The sequence below is a fragment of the Callospermophilus lateralis genome, chromosome 3, assembly GCF_048772815.1.
Source record: "Callospermophilus lateralis isolate mCalLat2 chromosome 3, mCalLat2.hap1, whole genome shotgun sequence".
Classification (NCBI taxonomy): domain Eukaryota; kingdom Metazoa; phylum Chordata; class Mammalia; order Rodentia; family Sciuridae; genus Callospermophilus; species Callospermophilus lateralis.
Genome location: NC_135307.1, coordinates 115,857,621 through 115,879,728, shown reverse-complemented (window position 1 = coordinate 115,879,728; position 22,108 = coordinate 115,857,621). Strand labels below are relative to the sequence as shown.

Here is a 22,108-nt window from a genome sequence, read left to right as displayed (position 1 = left end):
AAAAGACACCGCCATCCATGCTGCTATGCAAATTCTTAAGAACCCTAGGAATCATCTTTGACATGTTCCTTTCCCTTGTATCATATCCAAATTCTATTTTATCACCTAAATATCTTTCTATTCCATGAACTTCTTTCCACTTCCATAATCCCAATCCAAATTATCACTGTAGACTGTTTAGGCTACTACAACAGCCTGTGCGACATCACCATCATCACCTCCATCACTTCATCTCCACACAAGTGTATACACTTTTTTTCTTGCAGATATTATAATGGTCAAGTTAAATGTCTTTTAACTGGAGTTTCAAATTCTTTGCAGTTGGGCAAAAAAAAAAAATCATATACTTACACATACTCTTCTCCTTTCTCACTCATGAATATGAACTTTACCAGAATACAATATAAGTTTTCATCATTCTCAAAACCCCAAAACAGCTTAAGCATGCAGCATGTAATAAAAATAAAAGTTTCCTGAATTAATTAATCTGAAATTCACTTTGTTTTGGAAAAATAAAAAGTACACTTAAGACTTAACTTTTCATCTATTTTCCTGCTTTCAAAAGTTGAAGCAAAACTAAAACTTTTAAAATGTATAATTTTGAATTTTCCAGATATTAATGGAATATGGCCCACACTGTAATGACTTATCATAGTTGAAAAATGAGGCTAGTGTGGTGATGCACGCCTGTAATCCCACAACTAGGGAAACCGAGACAGGAGGATCTTGAGTTCAAAGCCAACCTCAGCAAAAAGTGAGGTGCTAAGCAACTCAGTGAGACCCTGTCTCTAAATAAAATACAATATAGGTCTGGGATGTGGCTCGGTGGTTGAGCCCCCCCCTGAGATCAATCCCCAGAATACCCCCTCCAAAAAAATGATTAAAAACAATCAGATATAAACTGATCATTCCTATGGTTAAACAACTAAAAGATTTTCCAGAGAAATAACAACTCTTCAATATTCCTAATGTTCATAGTTATGAAAAAAAAATTTATAAAGTGAATAAAAATAGCAATACAAACAGCAACTACCCCACCAAACACAAATTATATTTTTCTTTATGGAGAGACCATTCTAAAACACTACTTTAAATTCAAAATCATTTAAATTTAGAAAATTTGCACAGCTGGATGGATGATGGCTATCTTTTATTCTATTCTTCCAGATAATTTTCAGAAAATATTCCTTAAAACTTTGTGGATAAAAATATCAGTTGGTTGCTAGAGTTAATAAATGAATTCAGCAAAGTGGCAGGATATAAAATCAACACGCATAAATCAAAGGCATTCCTGTATATCAGCTACAAAACTTCTGAAATGGAAAAGAGGAAAACCACTCCATTCACAATATCCTCAAAAAAAATAAAATACTTGGGAATCAACCTAACAAAAGAGGTGAAAGATTTATACAATGAAAACTACAGAACCCTAAAGAGAGAGATAGAAGAAGATCTTAAAAGATGGAAAAATGTACCCTGTTCATGGATAGGCAGAACTAACATCATCAAAATGGCGATATTACCCAAAGTTCTCTACAGGTTTAATGTGATGCCAATCAAAATTCCAACGGCATTTCTTGTAGCAATAGATAAAGCAATCATAAAATTCATATGGAAAAACAAAAGACCCAGAATAGCAAAAGCAATTCTAAGCAGGAAGTGTGAATCTGGAGGTATTGCGATACCAGATTTCAAACTGTACTACAGAGCAATAGTAACAAAAACAGCATGGTACTGGTACCAAAACAGGCAGGTGAACCAATGGTACAGAATAGAGGACACAGAGACCAATCCACAAAATTACAACTTTCTTATATTTGATAAAGGGGCTAAAAGCATGCAATGGAGGAAGGATAGCATCTTCAACAAATGGTGCTGGGAAAACTGGAAATCCATATGCAACAAAATGAAGCTGAACCCCTTTCTCTTGCCATGCACAAAAGTTAACTCAAAATGGATCAAAGAGCTTGATATCAAATCAGAGACTCTGCGCCTGATAGAAGAAAAAGTTGGCTCCGATCTACATATTGTGGGGTCGGGCTCCAAATTCCTTAATAGGACGCCCATAGCCCAAGAGTTAATAACAAGAATAAACAAATGGGACTTAAACTAAAAAGTTTTTTCTCAGCAAGAGAAACAATAAGAGAGGTAAATAGGGAGCCTACATCCTGGGAACAAATTTTTACCCCTCACACTTCAGATAGAGCCCTAATATCCAGAGTGTACAAAGAACTCAAAAAATTAAACAATAAGATAACAAATAACCCAATCAACAAATGGGCCAAGGACCTGAACAGACACTTCTCAGAGGAGGACATACAATCAATCAACAAATACATGAAAAAATGCTCACCATCTCTAGCAGTCAGAGAAATGCAAATCAAAACCACCCTAAGATACCATCTCACTCCATAAGATTGGCAGCCATTAGGAAGTCAAACAACAATAAGTGCTGGCGAGGATGTGGGGAAAAGGGTACACTTGTATATTGCTGGTGGGACTGCAAATTGGTGCGGCCAATATGGAAAGCAGTGTGGAGATTCCTGGGAAAGCTGGGAATGGAACCACCATTTGACCCAGCTATCGCCCTTCTCGGACTATTCCCTGAGGACCTTAAAAGAGCGTACTATAGGGATACTGCCACATCAATGATCATAGCAGCACAATTCACAATAGCTAGACTGTGGAACCAACCTAGATGCCCTTCAATAGATGAATGGATAAAAAAAAAAAATGTGGCATTTATACACAATGGAGTATTACGCAGCACTAAAAAATGACAAACTCATGGAATTTGCAGGGAAATGTATGGCATTAGAGCAGATTATGCTAAGTGAAGCTAGCCAATCCTTAAAAAACAAATGCCAGATGTCTTCTTTGATATAAGGAGAGCAACTAAGAACAGAGCAGGGAGGAAGAGCATGAGCAAAAGCATGAGGAAAAGATTAACATTAAACAGAGACGAGTGGGGGAGGGAAAGGGAGAGAGAAGGGAAATTGTATGGAAATGGACGGAGACCCTCAATGTTACACAAAATTACATATAAGAGGTTGTGAGGGGAAAGGGCGGGGGAAACAAGGGAGAGAATTGAACAACAGCAGATGAGGTAGAGAGGGAAGATGGGAGGGGAGGGGAGGGGAGGGGGGATAGCAGGGGATAGGAAAGGTAGCAGAATACAACAGTCACTAATATGGCATTATGTAAAAATGTAAATGTGTAACCAATGCGATTCTGCAAGTTGTATTTGGGGTAAAAATGGGAGTTCATAACCCACTTGAATCAAATGTATGAAAGATGATATGTCATGAGCTTTGTAATGTTTTGAACAACCAATTAAAAAAAAATCAGTTGGTGACTCTCACAATACAGATTCCCAGGTCTTCAAACCTGCAATATTAGAATGGAATGCACACAAGCTTCAAGAGTCCACCTCATCCAGCAATACTGCCACACACCAATAACAACCTATCATCATGGTCATCCTCCAAATAGAAAACTGAAAAGATGCAGAAGCTATAGGTGTGATCTATCAATTGGGAGCAAAATTTTTCACTCTGTTAAAAAAAAATACAAAGAGAAAAAAAAATTTCAGAATATCATTACAATACTCAACTGCATAAATTTCAAAGAAAATACTCTGTGTGTAAAAGGAGAACAATCTCAAATCAGTAAAGGTTGCTTTCAGCCATACTTGACAACTGAAAAATTTTTCAAAGAAATACAATGGGGGCTGGGGTTGTGGCTCAGTGGTACGGCACTCACCTCACACATGTGAGACCTGGGTTCGATCCTCAGCACCACATAAAAATAAATAAATAAAATAAAGGTATTGTGTCCAGCTACAACTAAAAAATAAATTTAAAAAAAAGAAATGCAATGGGGGCAATAAAGAGCAAACAGCACATGACAAAAAAGAGATTCCCTAGTCCAGCGGTAAAGTGCTTGCCCAGCATGCACAAGGCACTGAGTTGATGCCTTAGCACATCAAAACACATAAAAAATAAAAACAAGCTTGAATTTTTTTTTATAAAACACAAATAAGAAAAAGGATGAAAGGGGAACTGAAAGAATTTGGCTTCCAGGAATGACAGAACAGATGGTTCCAACCAACTCTTCCAATGAGAACAACTGAAACAACTAGACAAAATACAAAATATCCATGTGAAGGCAATCAAAAGACAATGAAGAATTTAGAGACCAAAATCCAGAAAGTAAGAAAGTCCAAAGAGCCACATCTGATAGTTGAGGCTCCTTTTTGTTCAAAAGATCAGTGGACTCAAAAGGTTGCTACCAAAGAGGCCGAGATAAGCCTAGCTTCTGATAGACCCACACCCTGAGGAGGAAAAAAACTGGGGTAAGGACCTGCCAAAAAGGAAGATAAGCCCCTTAGACTGAAGATTAGGACCTGGAAGGACTACATCTAAGAAATAAAGGTAAACCTAAAGTATACCAACTCACAAGGTTGGAAGTCCCAATTTTAAATAATCTGAATAGATTAGAATAATCTGAGATTATTAGTACCTCAAGCATAACAACCTACCAGAAGCAAAGGTAAACTGTTTCTGAGAGAAGACGCCATTATCTAAATGATCTCTATAATTTTCCATACACAATACCAGGCACTCAATCACAAATAAACAAGCACATGCAAAAACAGAACACCCTAGAAATTGGAGGACATAACATATGATGGAGTGAACTGAAGAATAAAAACACAAGATAGAGAACTTAAGGAGAAGCCTAGAAACTATTAAAAAAAAAAAAAAAGACTGGAATTATGGGACTGAAAAATTGAACAAATGAATTTTTTTTAATTTTTAATAACTTTTTATTTTATTTATTTTTATGTGGTGCTGAGGATCAAACCCAGGGGCTTGCATGTGCAAGGCGAGCACTCTATCACTGAGCCATAATCCCAAGCCCAAAATAAAATTTAAAACTCAATAAACAGACTGCTGTCTCTGATTAGAATGTACAAAGTCATTAAGAAACTGCTGTTGCCTGGCAGGATGGCACATGCCTGTAATCCCAGCTACTCAGGAGGATGAGGCAGGAAAATCATGAATTCAAAGCCAGCCTCAGCAAAAGTGAGGTGCTAAGCAACTCTGTGAGACCCTGTCTCTAAATAAAATGCAAGAAGCACTGAGGATGTGCCCCTGAGTTCAATACCTCTCCTCCCCTCTAAAAAAGAAACCTAAGTGAGCTGAATTCCAATGAGACAGAGAAATATTCAATGAGAAGGCAAAAAACATTTCAAATTTGACAGAAGTAATCATTGTATAGATACTAGCTCAACAAGCAGATCAACACAAGGAAAACCACAACTAGATATATCATAGTTAAATTTCTGACAATCAGAACAAAAAAAAAAAAAAAAACAATCTTAAAAGTGGCTAAAGGGAGAGGATAAGCACATTACCCAAAAAGAGGAAAAACAGGACCTATGCCTGACTGTCCCCAGAAAACATGAAGTTCAGCAAACAATGAAACAACATACTTAAAGGACTGGGGGGGAAAAAAACTGTCTACCTAAAATTCTATAGCCAACCCCTCACTGGGGGAAGAATTAAGAACTGAAGGTGAAAAATAGATGTTTTGAGACAGACAAAAAGCAGATCTAATTACTAAGTGATATTCTCCAAGCAGAAGGAAATGGTTTCAAATGGAAGCTCAGCGAAAGAAATGAAGAGCAGCTGAGAAAGTATGTGGGTAAATCTAAGTAAATAACAACTTATAAAATAATGATTCACTGATCCTAAATACAAAGAGAACTAAAGTATGCAACAGTAATATAAAAACTGAAAGAAAAGGACAAATAGTTATAAAAGTCTAGCATTGTCCAAGAAATGATACAAGTGTAAGTCAAAGATGCATTTAAGAACCACTAAATGAACAGTGAAAGAAATTATAACTGGTAAGCTAAAAGAGAGCAAAAAAAAAAAATGGATAACTGAAAATAATCACAAGAAGTAAGAAAAGTGAGAAAAATTAACACGGAATAGACATGGCAAATAACAGTAAATACAGAAATGAAATAGTTAAAGCCAATATATCAGCTATGACATTAAATAGATGCGCTTTAGATAGATAAAGATAAAATTTTCAAACTGAAAAGAAAAATCCTAACTACATGCTACAAAAAAAAAAAAAAGCTCAAATATAAGACTATCAAAAGGCTGGGGAAAAAAAACTAATATTTAAACACTAACCAAAATACAGTTGAATTGCATTAATATAAGAAAAATTAGACTTCAAGGTAAAAAGAATTTCTAATAATAATAACCAATCATTCACTAGGAAGATGACTATTCTAAATTTGTATGTATCTAGTAACATAGTCCCAAAATATAAAAAAGCAAAAATTGACACAATAAAAAGGAAAAAATAAAATGCCATGAAGACTACATACTTACCTTTGCAATTCCAGAAACAAATAACAAAGTAGATAATAAGAAAATTTTCCTACCCTGAAATAGATTTTTGTATTCAGATCAAAAGTACATCAAGTTCAGAGAAGCCACATCATACCCACATTTGATGTGAAAATAATTCACCATACAAGAGAATGAAATGATCAAAAGAAAACAAGCCATTTCCTGCCATTCAGTACGAGCATGAAATAGCAGATATAACTAGTTATTCTAGTTGAACTCAGCTCCAATGTGCCTCTTTTAGTATGAGCATCTTACCACACTGCAATCCTAGTGCTAAAAAAAAAAAAAAGGAAGAAAGAAAGAAAGAAAAATTTTATAGAATATATGTACAAGTTTTCATTTGGTAGTCAGCAAAAGAAATTATCTATTCCAACACCAAAGGAAAAAGCATCTTTGCCTATCTTATTCAGAAATAAAATACTAGCTCCCCCCCGCCAAGTTGGGGTTTTCCTAAGGTACATTAAAGGAGAATTATGACAATATGCAATTTGCAAATTACTTGAATTTAAAGATAATGCCCAACTAAAATGCAACTGCTCTATAAAAGGTTAAAACAAAATCAATAATAAACTCCCACCTACTCATATCCTCCTGGAATTTCTAAATCTCAAATCACACATACACACACATACACACACACACACACAATCAACAATTATACAGCTTTTTGTTTTTAAATGCAGGTACCTAGTACCTAGCAGACATTAACATTATGAACATCAAATGCAAGGGTAGTACTATTAGTAAGTTCTAAAAGGGAAAAAAAATGTTACACATGGAATTTAAATCTAAAAACCTGAACAAAGTATAACTAACTGCCAAGTTAGTATCACAATGTTGTCTATGATACTTCTTACCCCAAAATTTCACTGAAGAAAGAAGTCCACTTTTCCATAAAGCTTCCACAAATATTTTTTTAAACAAAGATTTCTTCAGAAAGAGGTAAACATTAACTCCCCAGAACTTCCCAAATACACACTATCCTAAAGCTTACTTCTGTGGCTTTGAATAAACTCCAGCGAAATCAATGTTTCATAAAAGATAACCACAACATCTAATGGGAAATGAATGAAGTCCTAAAAAGCAAGTTCATAATGGTAAGGTTAATTGTCAGGCATTAAAAATTGGAGCAAGTACTACCTCCAACTTCTATAATCAGATTATTTTTTAAAGATTATCTGGCTATGATTTCATCATCTAATAATCACCTCTCCATTACATAATGATAAAACTTCAGTATAAAAACAAACCTTTCAAGAAATGATTTAATGATCAAGAACATTTTGTTGCTTCTGCCTTTACTCTGCCTCATATCCTTCTTTCATTTTATCCTTTTAACCAAATACACATGTATGTACACATCAAAAAAAAGAAAACTTGCCCATCTTTAAAAAAGAAAAATCTATTCAAGGCTCTAAAACCTGATGGAATTATCAGAAATTTAGTTGAATATCCCAAACCAAACAAATCCTATTCTTCTACCATAAACTTACTCATTTAGCGACCTAATTATACATAGCCATCAGATAAAAACATAAGTGAAATTACATAAGCATTATCTAATTTCATGTCTAGTACATAACAAAACAACAAGAATGACAACAGTTTATGTTAAATGAATAAGATAATATAGGCTCTGCTGTAAGCATAAACACATATTAACTCATTCACTGTTTATCTCAACCCAATAAGGTGGGTAGTATGCTATTATAAATGTCATTTAAAGTAAAGAACTATTTGGAATTGTCTTTGTAGGCCTTTACTCTCCCTGCTTAGCACTCTACCCCAGGGCCATGCCAAGCACTATAGAACCAACAACACTCTCCCAGTTATTCCTACATACAGTTTCTCAATAAGTTCTCCACAGGCAAAATAAACTTTATCACTTTATATCACTTTATATAATTTAAATAAAATAAACTTGTTATATAATTTTATATAATTTCTTATTCTAGATAATTACCTAGCTTTACTAGTGATATCTTCTGCAAATAGGACATTTCCTTCCTTTGGGAACCCAACTACTGGATGTATGTCTATTTGCCACAGGTTTTTACTTTTTAAGTGGTGTGATCTATTCTCATGACTTGAACTGTTATTACCTGCACTTGATAATTCCTGAACCTACATTTCTAGTCTATACCTCTCATCTGAGCCTTTACAGAAATGTTTATCTCTTTATTACCTTTATAGAAATGTTCTTTTGGCATCACAGGCCACCATATCTTGTCAGAAAATCATATTCTATCCCTTGGTTGTAGTCTATTGTTATTACCATAACAAAATACTTCAGCCTAGATAATGTAAAAAGAAAAGGTTTATTTAGCTCACAGTTTTAGAGGTTGAAAATCCAAACAGCATGATGCCAGATTTGGCAAGGGCCTCCTTACTGCATCACACCATGGTGGATGGAATCATTGTGGAAGCAGGAGAGGAAGAGATCCCAGGACAAGACAGGAGGCCAGAGACTAGGAACGGGTCAGGCTCACTCTTTAATAACAATTCACTCTGTGGAGAACCAACTTAGGGTCCCAAAGAATTATGATACTCTTTTCTGAAAGCGGTGCATTTAGGTGTTTGATTAACTGAACTTCATTACTCTAAACCAAAATTGTTCATCCAGTCTTAAAAGAGGTAATATTTCAATTCTTATTTGTTATTCAAATTACTGAATAAAATATTTAATTTTTTTCTTCCAACTCGAAGAGTATTAAAGCTAAACAAGAACAGTGGTTAGGGCTGGGGTTATCGCTCAGTGGTAGAACGCTTGCCTCGCATGCGTGAGCACTGGGTTCGATCCTCAGCACCATATAAAAATTAATAAATAAAAGAAAGATACTGCATCCAACTACAACTAAAAAAAAAGAAGAGTAGTTACCAAAAGTCAGATAAGAAGACTGACTCAATTACTCTGCTTGCTAATCATTAAGTTAAAAACCATAACCAGACATGGTGGCACACAACTATACTCCCAACTACAAGAGGATAGCAAGTTGGGAACTTCATTAGATCCTGACTCAAAATTTAAAATAATAATAATACTTTAAATCGTCTGAGAATGTATCTCAGTGGTAGAGCACTTGCCTAGCATGTGCAAGTCCCTGGGTCCAATCCCTAGCAACACACACACACAAAAAAAGAAAAAGGAAAAAACCCACAAACAGCCATGGAAGTTTTACAAGTTATGTTTATAAATGAACTATTTATTTGAGAAGATATAGAAATATGAACAGAAGACATAGGCAAGTCTCAAAAATAATATAAACCAATAAAATCTGAAAAGATGCTCAACTCCATAGATAATTTTAAAATATAAAATTCAAGGAGATGTACTTTTTTCTTCTACCAAATTGGCAAAGACTCAAAACATAACTGATGTGCTGGCAAGGGTATGGGGAAAGCGGCACTCCCTCATTTGCTGTTATAATGGGTATAAGTCAGCTTTTTGGCAAATAATGTGTAAATAACTACCTGAATTTTTAATATGTGCCCTGCTACTTTATTTACAATTTCCACATTTGCAAAATTATTTGATGGCATACTTGCACACAGATATGAAGACATTTATAAAAGTGAGTTCACTGCATCATGCTTGCAAAATTTTGAAGCATCAAAGAGAACTTGTCAAACAGTTTACGATAAATGAATAAAATAAAATATCTTATGGATATCAAAACAACTATGATAAACTTATACATACTCACATGAAAAGAGGTCCTAAAACAAACTGAAAAACAATACGCACAGCATAATAAAACCTGTTATTTTTTATATGTGATATATGTATCTGTTTAAGTATTTAGTTACACATATAGAAGTCCACAATATTTAAAAGTGATTACTTCTAGGGACAGGGCTGGAGTGTATGATATGTTTTATTTTATATATTACTTGAAAATTTAGTATGGTTTTTAAAATTTTAAGAGTCAAATTAACAATTAACTTTACCCAAAACTTAAAAATTCACATACATATTTTAGCAATCAGGTTTAGCAATGCTGTTAATGAAGATAAATGCCATGGCCAGAGGGTTAGACACCAGTAAAGAAGCAACTAGGCCTAGTCTCCTCCCCTCCCCTCTTTTTCACTTTTCCTTTCCTCTCACCTCCAGCAATAACTGGACCTAAACTAATTTGAAGTGAGGTAAGACTCCAGAGATTTCTTTGGAAGGATGTATCTACCAGACAGCAAGCATATGTGTAATATAAGAGAGTATAAGGAAAGGCCAGATGTGGGCAATATCCATTAACAATAATGGAGAGGAAAAGGAAGTTTCCTCAATCTAGGTGAGACAATTATTTCTGTTTATAGGACGATCCTTGTATTCTTAGGTTTATTTTAAGTCTCCTTCCTTGCAAATGTCAAAATCTCTGTTGTTGGGGGACATTCCCAAGACAGTCCTTCTACTCAGTTCTCATCACCTATGGGCTTAGAAATTGGATTATCTGTTTGTTAGAGCAGCATATGAATTAAAGATACGCTAAGAACAGGACCTTTGGGACTCTTGAGAAATTTATTTGCTTTGATGCATAGATGGAAAATTATTTCTCTTATTCCCCAGTCTTCAGCTGTAGTTGGAAATATGTGAGTTCTAGGTGAGGTGCTATTAATAAAGGGGATTATTACCCTAAGAATTTCTGCACACAATTTCTTGAATATGCAACACCATATAAATTTAAAATAGCCCCACCTCAAACTTCAAAAGCTTTCAAGAATTAACCAGAAAGATCCTTAGATTTTAGTTGTTATATTTAAAGCTATGTTATTAACTAAAAATGATATATTAAATTTATAATGTTATTCTACCCCAAATTTGTACATTATAATGTCATTATCTTAACCAGACCTCATATGTAAAGGTACAAGTTGGTTCATTTTTTTTTTTTTAACTTATTTATTCTGTAGCAGGGGGAAAAAAAGAGTTCTGTATTCACTTTCTATGTAGTATCATTTTTAAAAGTCACTCTCTGGTCAGGACTTCTTAGTACATTTTATTGGCTATTACTGACCAATAATAAATCCTGAAAATCAGTACAATCAAATCAATCTCCATATTTCTAGAAGATATGGGAGTAGCTATACCCAGGTGGCTCCATTATGAGAATCCTTGAATAGACAAACATTCTAGTAATCACTTAGAGGAAATGAAAAATAACTCCCTCTTGAGAACTCTAGTCTACTGGTTTCATAAAACCAAGTTAGGACTACTCTAAAGATACAGAACCAGAATTATGAGAGAAAGCAGTATTAATGCGTGATCAACAGTGATACAATGAATACGGAGTATGCTTTCTGCCCATAACAGTAATGGCATTTCACTCCAAATCAAGTTACCTATTACCTAATTTATCTTGCCTTTAAAGCAAAGGCTTTCTGAGGGCAGAAAACACATCCAATTATCTTGGTATCTATATTCACAGTGCATAGCTTTGTGCAAAATGTTTTTTTGCAAAGATATGTTTTCACCTGGTCAAAATTATTTAAATCTTTAGCTTTGGCTATAGAAGAACCAACTGAAATTTTACATTTAAAATTCTTGCTACAAAATCATTTTTAAAACATTTCTAATGGTCTTTTTAAAAAAGAAAAGCAAACTCAATCTGATTTTCAGACTACCCAACTGCAAAGTCCTTATCAAGAAGAATTAGAGTACTGATTTCAATAAAATAAAATATATAAAACCACTGTACCTCTCTGCCCTCTTTTACATAAGAGTCAAAAAGAGAAACAAAACCTGCTCATTTCAATCAGCTCTGTAACCAATTTACTTTATACTGTTTCCAAGCCTGAGAGTAAGCATCTAATATTTCTGGTAATACTGTAATTTAAAACTTCTCAACTGGGCTGGGGTTGTGGCTCAGTGGTAAAGCACTTGCCTAGCATGTGTGAGGCACTGGGTTGAATCCTCAGTACCACATAAAAATATATAAATAAAATAAAGGGATCTGGGATTATGGCTCAGTGGCAGAGCGCTTCCCTCACACAAATGAGGCACTGGGTTCAATCCTCAGCACCACATAAAAATAAATAAACAAAATAAAGGTATTGTGTCCATCTACAACTAAAAAAAATAAATAAATTTTAAAAACAGGTATTGTGTCCATTACAACTAAAAAAAAATTTTAAGAACTTCTCAATTAATGCTAAACTTATACTTCACGAATTCAGCTCTGAAGCTATTTTTACATATATAAAATAAAGACATATATAATAATTTACAAGCAATGTAAAACATTTTCCCAATCATATTCTACTTTTATGGAGGGGTAGGGTCTGTGGGGGGAGAAAGATGTGTAGTAACCAGAGTTTCAGGGAATGACAAAAGCTAATTCTTGCATCCAACACCAGAAATTACCAGTGTTCAAACACAAGAATTGAACAGAAGTAATTTAGTTGAGATAAATATACTACTCAATTTTGCAGGATTCAGTGTAAGAGAAACTTAGGTGAAGAAGGGACCTTTGAATTACCTACTAATTAGCTCTATCCTTCCTTTAACAAATGAAACAGACAAGCTATGGGACCGCATTTTAAAATAGTGGCCTTAAGTATTCAGAGTTCATAATTTAAGGTGAAAATACATTGGAAAAATTGCAAAAGTATTAGTTAATGGTTTTATTCTTCATGTTATCATTCCTCTTCCACAATAAATGGAACCTTGACCACCCATATACACACAAAAAATTTCTTTTCATCAATAATCTTGTATGTGGGAATCCAAATAGAGGGAAAAGGCCACATACAGAAAAGAATTCTTTATCACAGCAAAATCAAGAGAAAATCTTCAATATCTGTAAGAAGAGAATACATAAGAACACAGGCTTTCTGTATTCCAAAAAACTAAAGGCCAAATGTTTTCTCTGATAAGTGAATGTTGATCCACAATGGTGAGTTGGGGGGGCAGGGGGCAATGGGATGAATGGAGGAACTTTGGATAGGGCAAAGGGAAGGGAGGGGGAATGGGGATAGGAAATATGATGGAATGAGATGGACATCATTACCCTAGGTACATGTATGATGCCACAAATGGTGTGACTCTACTTCATGTACAACCAGAGAAATGAAAAATTGTGCTCTATTTGTGTACTATGAATTGAAATGCATTCTGCTGTCATATATAACTAATTAGAACAAATTAAAAAAGAAAAAATTTGGAACACAGGATTTTGAGTTAGAAATACCTGGATTCAAATGCCAACTTTTCCAATGACAGCTTTGAGACCTTTAGCAAGGCAATTAAAGTTTGAAAATCAGTTTTCTCATCTACAGAATAGGGGTGGTGTGGTGTCATAACCATCTTCTTCATAGGGTTGTATAAAAAAATTAAATAAATGTAAAAGAGTTTGGCAGAGTGCCCATTTTATTAGCCAATATTAATATTACATTTAGTCCCTGGAATATTATACTGACACTTTAAATAATGGTTAAGAAAAACCTATATGCAGTGGTATAGAAAGATCTCCAAAACACTGTTAAGTGCAAAGTTGATAAACAATAGTCAGCTGGGTATAGTGGCACATGACTGTAATCCCAGTGAAGCAGAGGTTGAAGCAGAGAGTTCACCAGTTTGAGGCCAGCCTCAGCAACTTGGTGAGACCCTCAGCAATTTAGGAAAACACTGTCTCAAAATAAAAAAAGAAAAAGAAAAGGTCTGGGGATATAGTTCAGTGGTAAAGGGCCCCTGGGTTCAATCCTCACTACCAAAAAAAAGAGAGACAGAGAGAGAAACAATAGGGAGTATGATTCTACTTATGTATTAAAAAAAAAAAAAAAAAAAACTATACACACCTATGGAAATGCAGAAGGGGAAAGTATTGAGTGGTTATTTGTGAGTTAAAATGGAATCTGCTGGTAGATGTGATAAATTTTACTTTATATCATTTGAAAACAAGTATTTTTAAAATAAGTTTTTAAAATGAAATGATTTAAAGATAATATGGCAATAAAGAAAAATGTTACAATGTTAAGGGAAAACACCTAAAATTGTGCATATACCATGATTACAATGTAAAAAGGTAAGTCATACAGACAGCAATTGGTAAGAAAAGACACCAAAACTGGGCCAATGGGTCTGAATAATTTTTTTGGTCTCTTGTTCCAAAATTTTTAAATCAAAAAATTCCTCACTGTAAATGAATCCAAAATTTGGCCTTATTTTAAAATCATCTTTTTCTTGATTGCATTCCCTGACAAAGTTAATTTTTTTAAAGCTTAACAAAACTTTTCATCTTCACCTCACTTAGCTCTCTGGTTAATATGATCTTACCTACAGTCATGTCCTCTACCTGTTCTCCTGTTATGGATATCAAGAAATTAAAATATACCCAAAAGCCAAAACACTTACCAATGTCATGGTATATACCTCCCAATCACATTAAAGTCAATAATCAAGTAAAGTATCTAGAAAAAAGATCATTAGAAAGAGCTCCCAATAGGGGCTGGGGTTGTGGTTCAGTGGTAGAGAGCTTACCTAGCATGCATGAGGCACTGGGTTCAATCCTCAGCACCACATTAAAAAAAAAAAAGAAAGAAAGAAAGAAAGATATTGAGGCCATCTACAACTAAAAAAATAAAATATATAAAATAATTAAAGAAAAGAAAAAGCTCCCAATAACGAGATTTATTAACGTTACTGCCAAAATTTTCCTGGTATAGAGAAAACTCAGAAGGCAGAAAACAACAATGATCAAGTAAGACAACAGAGAAAAAAAAAAAGCTATACTTTCAATAATTTAATAGAATTATAGCATATTTTTAAAGTTCAAAAACATTAAAACCATTCTACATAATTTACTATTTATAATGTTTTACACTTAATTTTTCTGACAATCCAGTTATGTAGGTATTATTCTAGCCTGCCTATAGCCCCCAACTTACAAATATATATGTGAAGTTAAGAACTATGAGTCATACCCCCAAATTCTCTGCCTCCATACACAAGTCCTTTATTCACTATCCCATATCACATATTAATTTCCGACAGTTTACTAAGAACAGTCATATTTCTTATCTCTTTTGAGCATGCATCCTAAAAATCTTTGATCCCTGTTTTACCCCATCCTAACAGGCAGAACAGGGCATTAGTGCTTTTTTTTTAAACAGAGGACGCAACAAAAATCAATGACCTTTCCAAAGATGACAAAAATGAATAAGTGCTAAAATGGCAGCATATCTAGGAGGATGACCAAGCTCACTTGGAGTCAGAAGGCTATCAGCTTTTCCACTCTTTACTTTTTCTTCCACCTCCACAGGCCATATGTTTACCCAAAGATGTAAAAACATTGTTTATCCAGTGATCCCAGTGAAGAGTGGCTGAAGAAATTAAGGATGATCAACTTAAAAAGGAGGAGGGGACAGGACATACATAGGTACACTGCATACAGAATATATGAATTCTATCATTAGAGACTGAAGGTATCATATAAAGGAATCAAATTTGTGCTGTATGGCCCTGGGGATTAAAAACAAAGGCAATTTCCAGCAGTTCAGGAGGCTGAGGCAGGAGGATCAAGAGTTCAAAGCTAGTCTCAGCAAAAGCAAGAAGCTAAGCAAGTCAGTGACATCCTGTCTCTAAATAAAATACAAAACAGGGCTGGGGATGTGGCTCAGTAGCCAAGTGCCCCACAGTTCAATCCCCAGTACCCAAAACATACAGAAATACACACGGCAATTCAACATTCATTCAACAAACATTCATTGGTTATCTACTCTGTGCCAAATGCTTCAGCTAGGGGTGGGGATACAAACGTGAATAAGACAATTGCCAACCCTCAGGAGGTTACAGCTAGCAGAGGAGATAAGAAAATAAGTAACATGACACAAAAAGGACTCAGAAAGCTATGGGAACACAGAATGATAACTATTAACTCTGAGAGAAGGGGTTGGTAAAGAAAGGTCACTGATGAAATGGGTTTCAGAAGTGGACAAGATGGGAAGTGCCTTTAGCAGGAAGAAAGAACAGCATGTACAAAGGCATGCAGACATAAAGCTCTGCAATTAATCTGAAGTGGTGGAACACAAGGTACATATTATGGGTGACAAGAGGCTTTAAATTAGGGCTGCAAGCATGGTAGTAGAGAACACAAAGGTCTTCAAAATCTCCATGCCAAGGGTTAGACTAATACTCAAGTTATGGAACACTAAGAGATTTTAAGTAGAAGAGTGATACGTTTAAAAAATATTCCAGACAGCTCATTCCAGCAGGACTTCTGAATTATGCAAGGTACCTATCTATTCAATGAAAGTGCCAAGTAGCATGTGAAAAGTGGACTAGGAGAGACACCAGGTTACAGGTAGCAACTGAAGACATGGAGAGAATACACAGAATGAGACAAACTTTAGATACCAAGAATTAATAAATGGATGAAAGAAAAACTTGAAAAACAAATGAAGAATCAATGAAAAATGAACCAAGTAATGGGCTGATTCTGATAAAGGCAGAGGAAAGGAAAAAAATTCAAGCAGAATGAAGGAAAAAAAACACTATATTAAATGAACAGTAAAAAGCAATATCTTTTTTTTTTGATACTTTTATTTTATTTATTTTTATGTGTTGCTGAGGATCAAATCCAGGGCCTCACACTTGCTAGGTAAGTGCTCTACCGCTGAGCCACAACACCAGCCCAAAAAAGCAAAATCTTCTAATGAAGTTTTTCAAAACAGGAATGGTCTACCTTGTGAGATAATGAATCTTATCATAAAAAAAAATGGCTCAGAAGCTACAGGGTCCTGAATGAAGGATGTCCACTCAGAATGAGAAGACCTGGAATTCACAAAGTGCTCTGTCAAGTCATCTTCCCCAAGATCCATACAAATCTCTTCAGTAGGTCCTTCCTCCTAAAGCCCATTTGTGAGGCCTTCTAATTTCCAACTTCTATCACTGCTGACCATTTTCTACCATCAGCTTTTCCATTCTTTACTTCTTTTCCCACCACCTCATGGCTCATATGCTTTTTACTGTTCATATGTTTACCCAAAGATGTAAAAACATTGTTTATCCAGTGGTCCCAAATCTGTTTTTTCTCCTTTTACAATTGAATATTTCCACTCTCCTACCACTCCTACAAAAAGACTTCTGAGTCTACCACCCTACAAAAATAATAAATAAATAAAAGCACTGACAAACGACATCTTACTTACTGACAGCTTGTTCCAGCTGCTCAGTTCTCCATTCCCTTGATCTTTTCCACAGCTCATGACAAAGCTGACCAATCCCCCATCATTGCAGTTATTCCTTTGACTTTTGAAATGAGGCAGAGTGGTATAATGAAAACACTCTGGACAGAGAATCAGAAGACCTGTGTTGTAAACTCATCCTCACATTTAATTAGTTGTGAGCCTCTCCACCTCTACCCCATTACCTCTGTCTCACCTCTGAGACATCCTGACACAAACTAGGTAAGTCATCCAGCATCCACTTTCTCAAAACCTATTCTCCTTTGTAGTGCTTATCACAATTGCTTAATTATATAATTAGTAGTTGATCAGCTATCTTTCCTATTACACATCAGACTGTAAGCTCCATGAAGACAGAGAACACATGCCTTGCACCTCATCAGTGCAAAATAAAAACCTACTGATTGAATTAATGTCAAAACAGATGTTAAGATCATTTCCAAAGAGGCTGTTTACATTATTTCTATTAACCTAATAAACTTACCAGCACTCATTTATTTACAAAATTACTAACAAAACTTTAAACAGATTCCACCTATTACCTCAAACACACATGATTTATATGCAAAATTACATATAAAATTAAACAAGAATAAGAGAAACTTGTTTTCCAAGGCAGCTGCATTTCTCTTGACCATCCCCAGGAAAGGAAAGTATGGATCAATTACCTATATTTCAGGACTGAAAAGTGTGACCTAAACTTGTACAGGCTGAATGTACAAGTGCACATGATGACATCAATGATACTAATGTGACATTAGCACTTGTTTGTACTTGTTTAGATAATACCTACTGGTACTTAAGACTAAAAGCTGTTCTTTAACGCTGGCCAAAGTCAGAGAGAGAGACAGACCAACATGTGCTTTGCAAGGAAATGAAAAGTTTATCAGTCAAGTTACATTGAGAAGTGACTTTAAATATATTTCATATAAATCAGGTGGAAACAAGTACTGGTTTAGTAATTTTAAGTTGCCATTGTGCTTAATCAGATGACTTCTGAATGTAAAATTTTCATATCTCATGAAAGTAAGTGAAAGTTTTGTCAAGTTTTATGGTATACCACCCTGGTCAAACAATTTTAACAGATTACATGCTATTTTATCCTTCAACTGCTGAGTGTATCCCACTCCTCAGCTATACCCGAAAGCTGCATTTATTAACTGCCCACCCTTAAATAAATAGGAATCCAGGTGATTCCAGTAATCCATGATATGCAAAAATGAAACTGAAAATGACTTTTGAGGTTCAATATATTTATATATTGTCACTTGAAAACAATGTACAAGTACTTAAAATCCGATGCTTGCACAATTCCCCAGGTTAACAGGCTGTAAATACAGTTGTAATCCCCAGGAAAGAGGCATTTTATAACGGAAACACGAAAATGATAGTCACTTGGAGACACTCTCCAAAGCGTCCTCATGGTTAAGTCAACACCACTGGTCATTGAGGATGCATATGTGCCCCTGACACCCCCTCTCTTCCGCAGACTCGGTCTCTAATCCCTGCGCGAGGAGTCTCCCGAGACTGGCCCCGCGCTTCTCTGGGGCTGCAGAAGCTGGGAAATCCTTGGCCAGGGATTCAGGGGGATTCAAGCCCCCGCCCCGCTCTTGCTTTCCTGAAAATTAATGAATTGGCCGTACGATTGTTTATTTAATGAGGTGTGTAGTGGCCTCTACTGGTGCCTGTGCGAGCACAAGAATGTCCCACTCTTACAAGTGGGATGAGCCTGGGGGAGGGGTGAGAGGAGAGGAGTGAACCTGCCTCCCGTACAAAGCGCAGAACTAGACCCCCGGAGCCCCAGACCTGGCTCCGGAGGCGGCCCCTCCCGCTTAGACCACTCTCGCCACGCAAGATCCCCTTTCTTTTCGGCCACTGGAGCCGAGGCAAAGAAGTTCCTGCACGTTTCCTCCTGGATCCTAAACAAAAAACACCGCAGCCGCCGCCGCCACAGGAGCCGGTGCCGCGCCCCTGCCCCCACCTCGCGCCCCAGGCCCGCGCCTCCGCTTACCTGCGGACTGCGGCGGGGAGCCGCTCCTGGCGGCCGCAGCGCCCGGCGCCGGGCGCCCGAACAGCAGCAGCAGGCAGTAGAGCCAGAGGGAGGAGGTACTGAAGAGTCGCCGGGCTCCCCGCTCCGCCGCCATCTCTTCCCCGAGAGTGAGCAGCCGCCGCGGCGGCGACAGCGCCGCGGAGCGCTCGCCTCCTTTCCTCCCGCGCGCCTCAGCCGGTCCCTCACTGCAGGCTCGGTTCCCGCGGCCGCAGCCGCCGCTGCTCCAGCACGGCCCGGCCCGGCCCGCGCGGCCCCTCTAGCGGGAGGGGAGACTCGGGGGCGCCTCCCTCCTGCAGGGGGGCGGGGAGGGGAGGAGAGCAGAGAGGGGAGTCAGTACATTCCGGGGCCGGGGGGTGGCTAGGTCTCCGGGTTCCAGGCGCCGCCACCCGCCGCCGACTCCGGCTCCACACACCAGCGCGAGGGGGGCGGAGACCGCGGGCGGCGGGGGTGGGGGGCGGGGGCCCGGGGCGCGCACACGCGCACGCGCGCCTCCCTCTTCTGCACCGCCTGGCGCTGCGCGCCGCCCGCCAGCTCCAATCCCGGCTGCCGCCTCGCGGGCCGTGGCGGCGGCGGCGCGAGGGCAGGCGGCGGGCCCGCTCCCCTCCCCCTTCTCCCCGGAGCCGTGGACGGGCACGGGGTGCGCGCGCCGGGCGCTGCTGCTGGCGTCAGGGAAACCCCGGAGAAGCCAATCCTCCTCCTCCCGCCCGTGCGCTCCCGCCTCGGACTCCTAGCTCGGGGGAGTAATTCCCCCTCACCTCCCCGGACGCCTCGGTGTACAGAGACCTGCAGGCGAGAGGAGCTCGGAGCCCAGGCTGGTCTGGGAGGCCGGAGCGGACGCACACCTCTGCTTAGCCTGGTCGCGGGGCCTCTATATAGGGCCTCGGAGGAAACCGAATGGCCTCCGGGAGGAAACCTGGGTTAGCAGAGGGTCGGCGCGTGGATTTATGTGCTCGCCAAAAACAATAGCGAGCCGCCCGGCCCTTGCTGGGACCTGGCACAGCTCCTGTGGGAGGGGGCCGTCCGCGCCGCGCTGACCTCCCGCTTCCAGGCCGGACCGCCCTCGCCGCCCATTTCCAGGGATAGTGCCGGGACCCGCCCGCACCACGGGGCCGGGGTCCAGGGGTCCAGGGAGCCAGGGCCCAGACAAAGGTGCTGGATTTCCAGCCTTCCAACTCCTGCGAGCTCCAGAGCGAGCTCCGCGACCCCTGGTTAATTCTCTGGTCATAACTGCAACCTTTCATCTACCTGTACCCTGGCGGAGCATTTCGCCTTTTCTTACCTGGGACTCGTCTTCAGCCGGTAGAGCAGGAACTAGCCGGATATACAATTTTTAAATTACTTGGTAATCGTGAGGCAGCACCCAAGCTACCCAAAGTTGGGAGGAAGCAGTTTTTAATTCTACTGAGGAGAATACTGTTCATGTGATAAACTGCACCTATGGAAACTTAAGACAATTTCTTTGTGTAGTCATACACTTGGACAGTCCTATTTGGTTGTTGATGAGTTGAATTTGTATTCACTTTTGGGTAGAGTCATAATCAAGATGCGTTGCTTTCCACGAGAAAATGGCTAATCCCTAACGCATCACCTGTGTCTTCTCCAGTTACTTTCTATATTTTATTCCGAAGTGCCAAAATAAACAACATAAGGTGTGGATTAACATTGGGGAGGAAGAGCTCATAAAACATTTTCAATGACCAAAACAGTGAAATTAGGGACCCTCATTTCAGTTCTTTGAAACAATTGGCTTAGAAGAACAAACAAATGCTTATTGTGAGAATAACCCACAAGGGAAACTATTTAAATATCTTTTTGTTTTGGTTAGGGTAGTTAACCAGAAAAAAATATTTCCTAAATACCCCTGATTGACCTGTTAAATTAGAAATAGATTACCTCCCAATTACTTCACAAGTATTTGCTTAATTAACCTTTAATAATCACATCATTATTCAGTTTTCTGAGATAATTAATGAGAAAAGCTCTTTGGAAACTATAAATGGTGTTGCAAATGTTAATTTTCAGCTATAGTTTTTAAGGCTAACTTTTTTTCATTATATTAAAATTCTACAGTGTGTATTGTGACTTCCAAAATGAGGCTTACATTTATCTCCAAATTTAGAAAAATATATATGTGGCTAATTTCATGTATGACCTCTGTGAGCTGTCTAATTAATTTATCAGCCCACTGAGTATATTGTTTGTATTAAAAGGTTTAAAGCACTTTTTGTAAAATAGGGTGGCTAAATCATATTACTGATTTGTGATTAAATTGCAAATTTCGCAAATGCCATTCTACTAATAAACCCACTAAGAGATGGAACCCCAGATTAAAAAATAATAATAATAAGTTACAGATCAGTTCAAGAGTAAGAGTGTAAAGTTAACTCCGGCACATACTTCAAATCAGATCCTTTACTTCATTTTGGTATTACTGTCCTTGTTGACATGC

At 37.8% G+C, this 22,108-nt stretch overlaps 1 protein-coding gene across 7 annotated transcripts in view; it reads right to left on the bottom strand.

Annotated features, from left to right (window-relative positions):
* Neo1 (neogenin 1) overlaps window positions 1-20,056 on the bottom strand; it is a 233,109-nt gene extending 213,053 nt beyond the window's left edge. For all 7 annotated transcript variants that reach the window (XM_076851062.2, XM_076851066.2, XM_076851063.2 and 4 more), the window contains exon 1: window positions 19,621-20,056. In XM_076851062.2, the coding sequence (XP_076707177.1) occupies window positions 19,621-19,753 (133 nt within the window). In that variant the 5' untranslated portion in view covers window positions 19,754-20,056. The remainder of the gene's footprint in view (window positions 1-19,620) is intronic.
* Window positions 20,057-22,108: the final 2,052 nt, after the last annotated feature.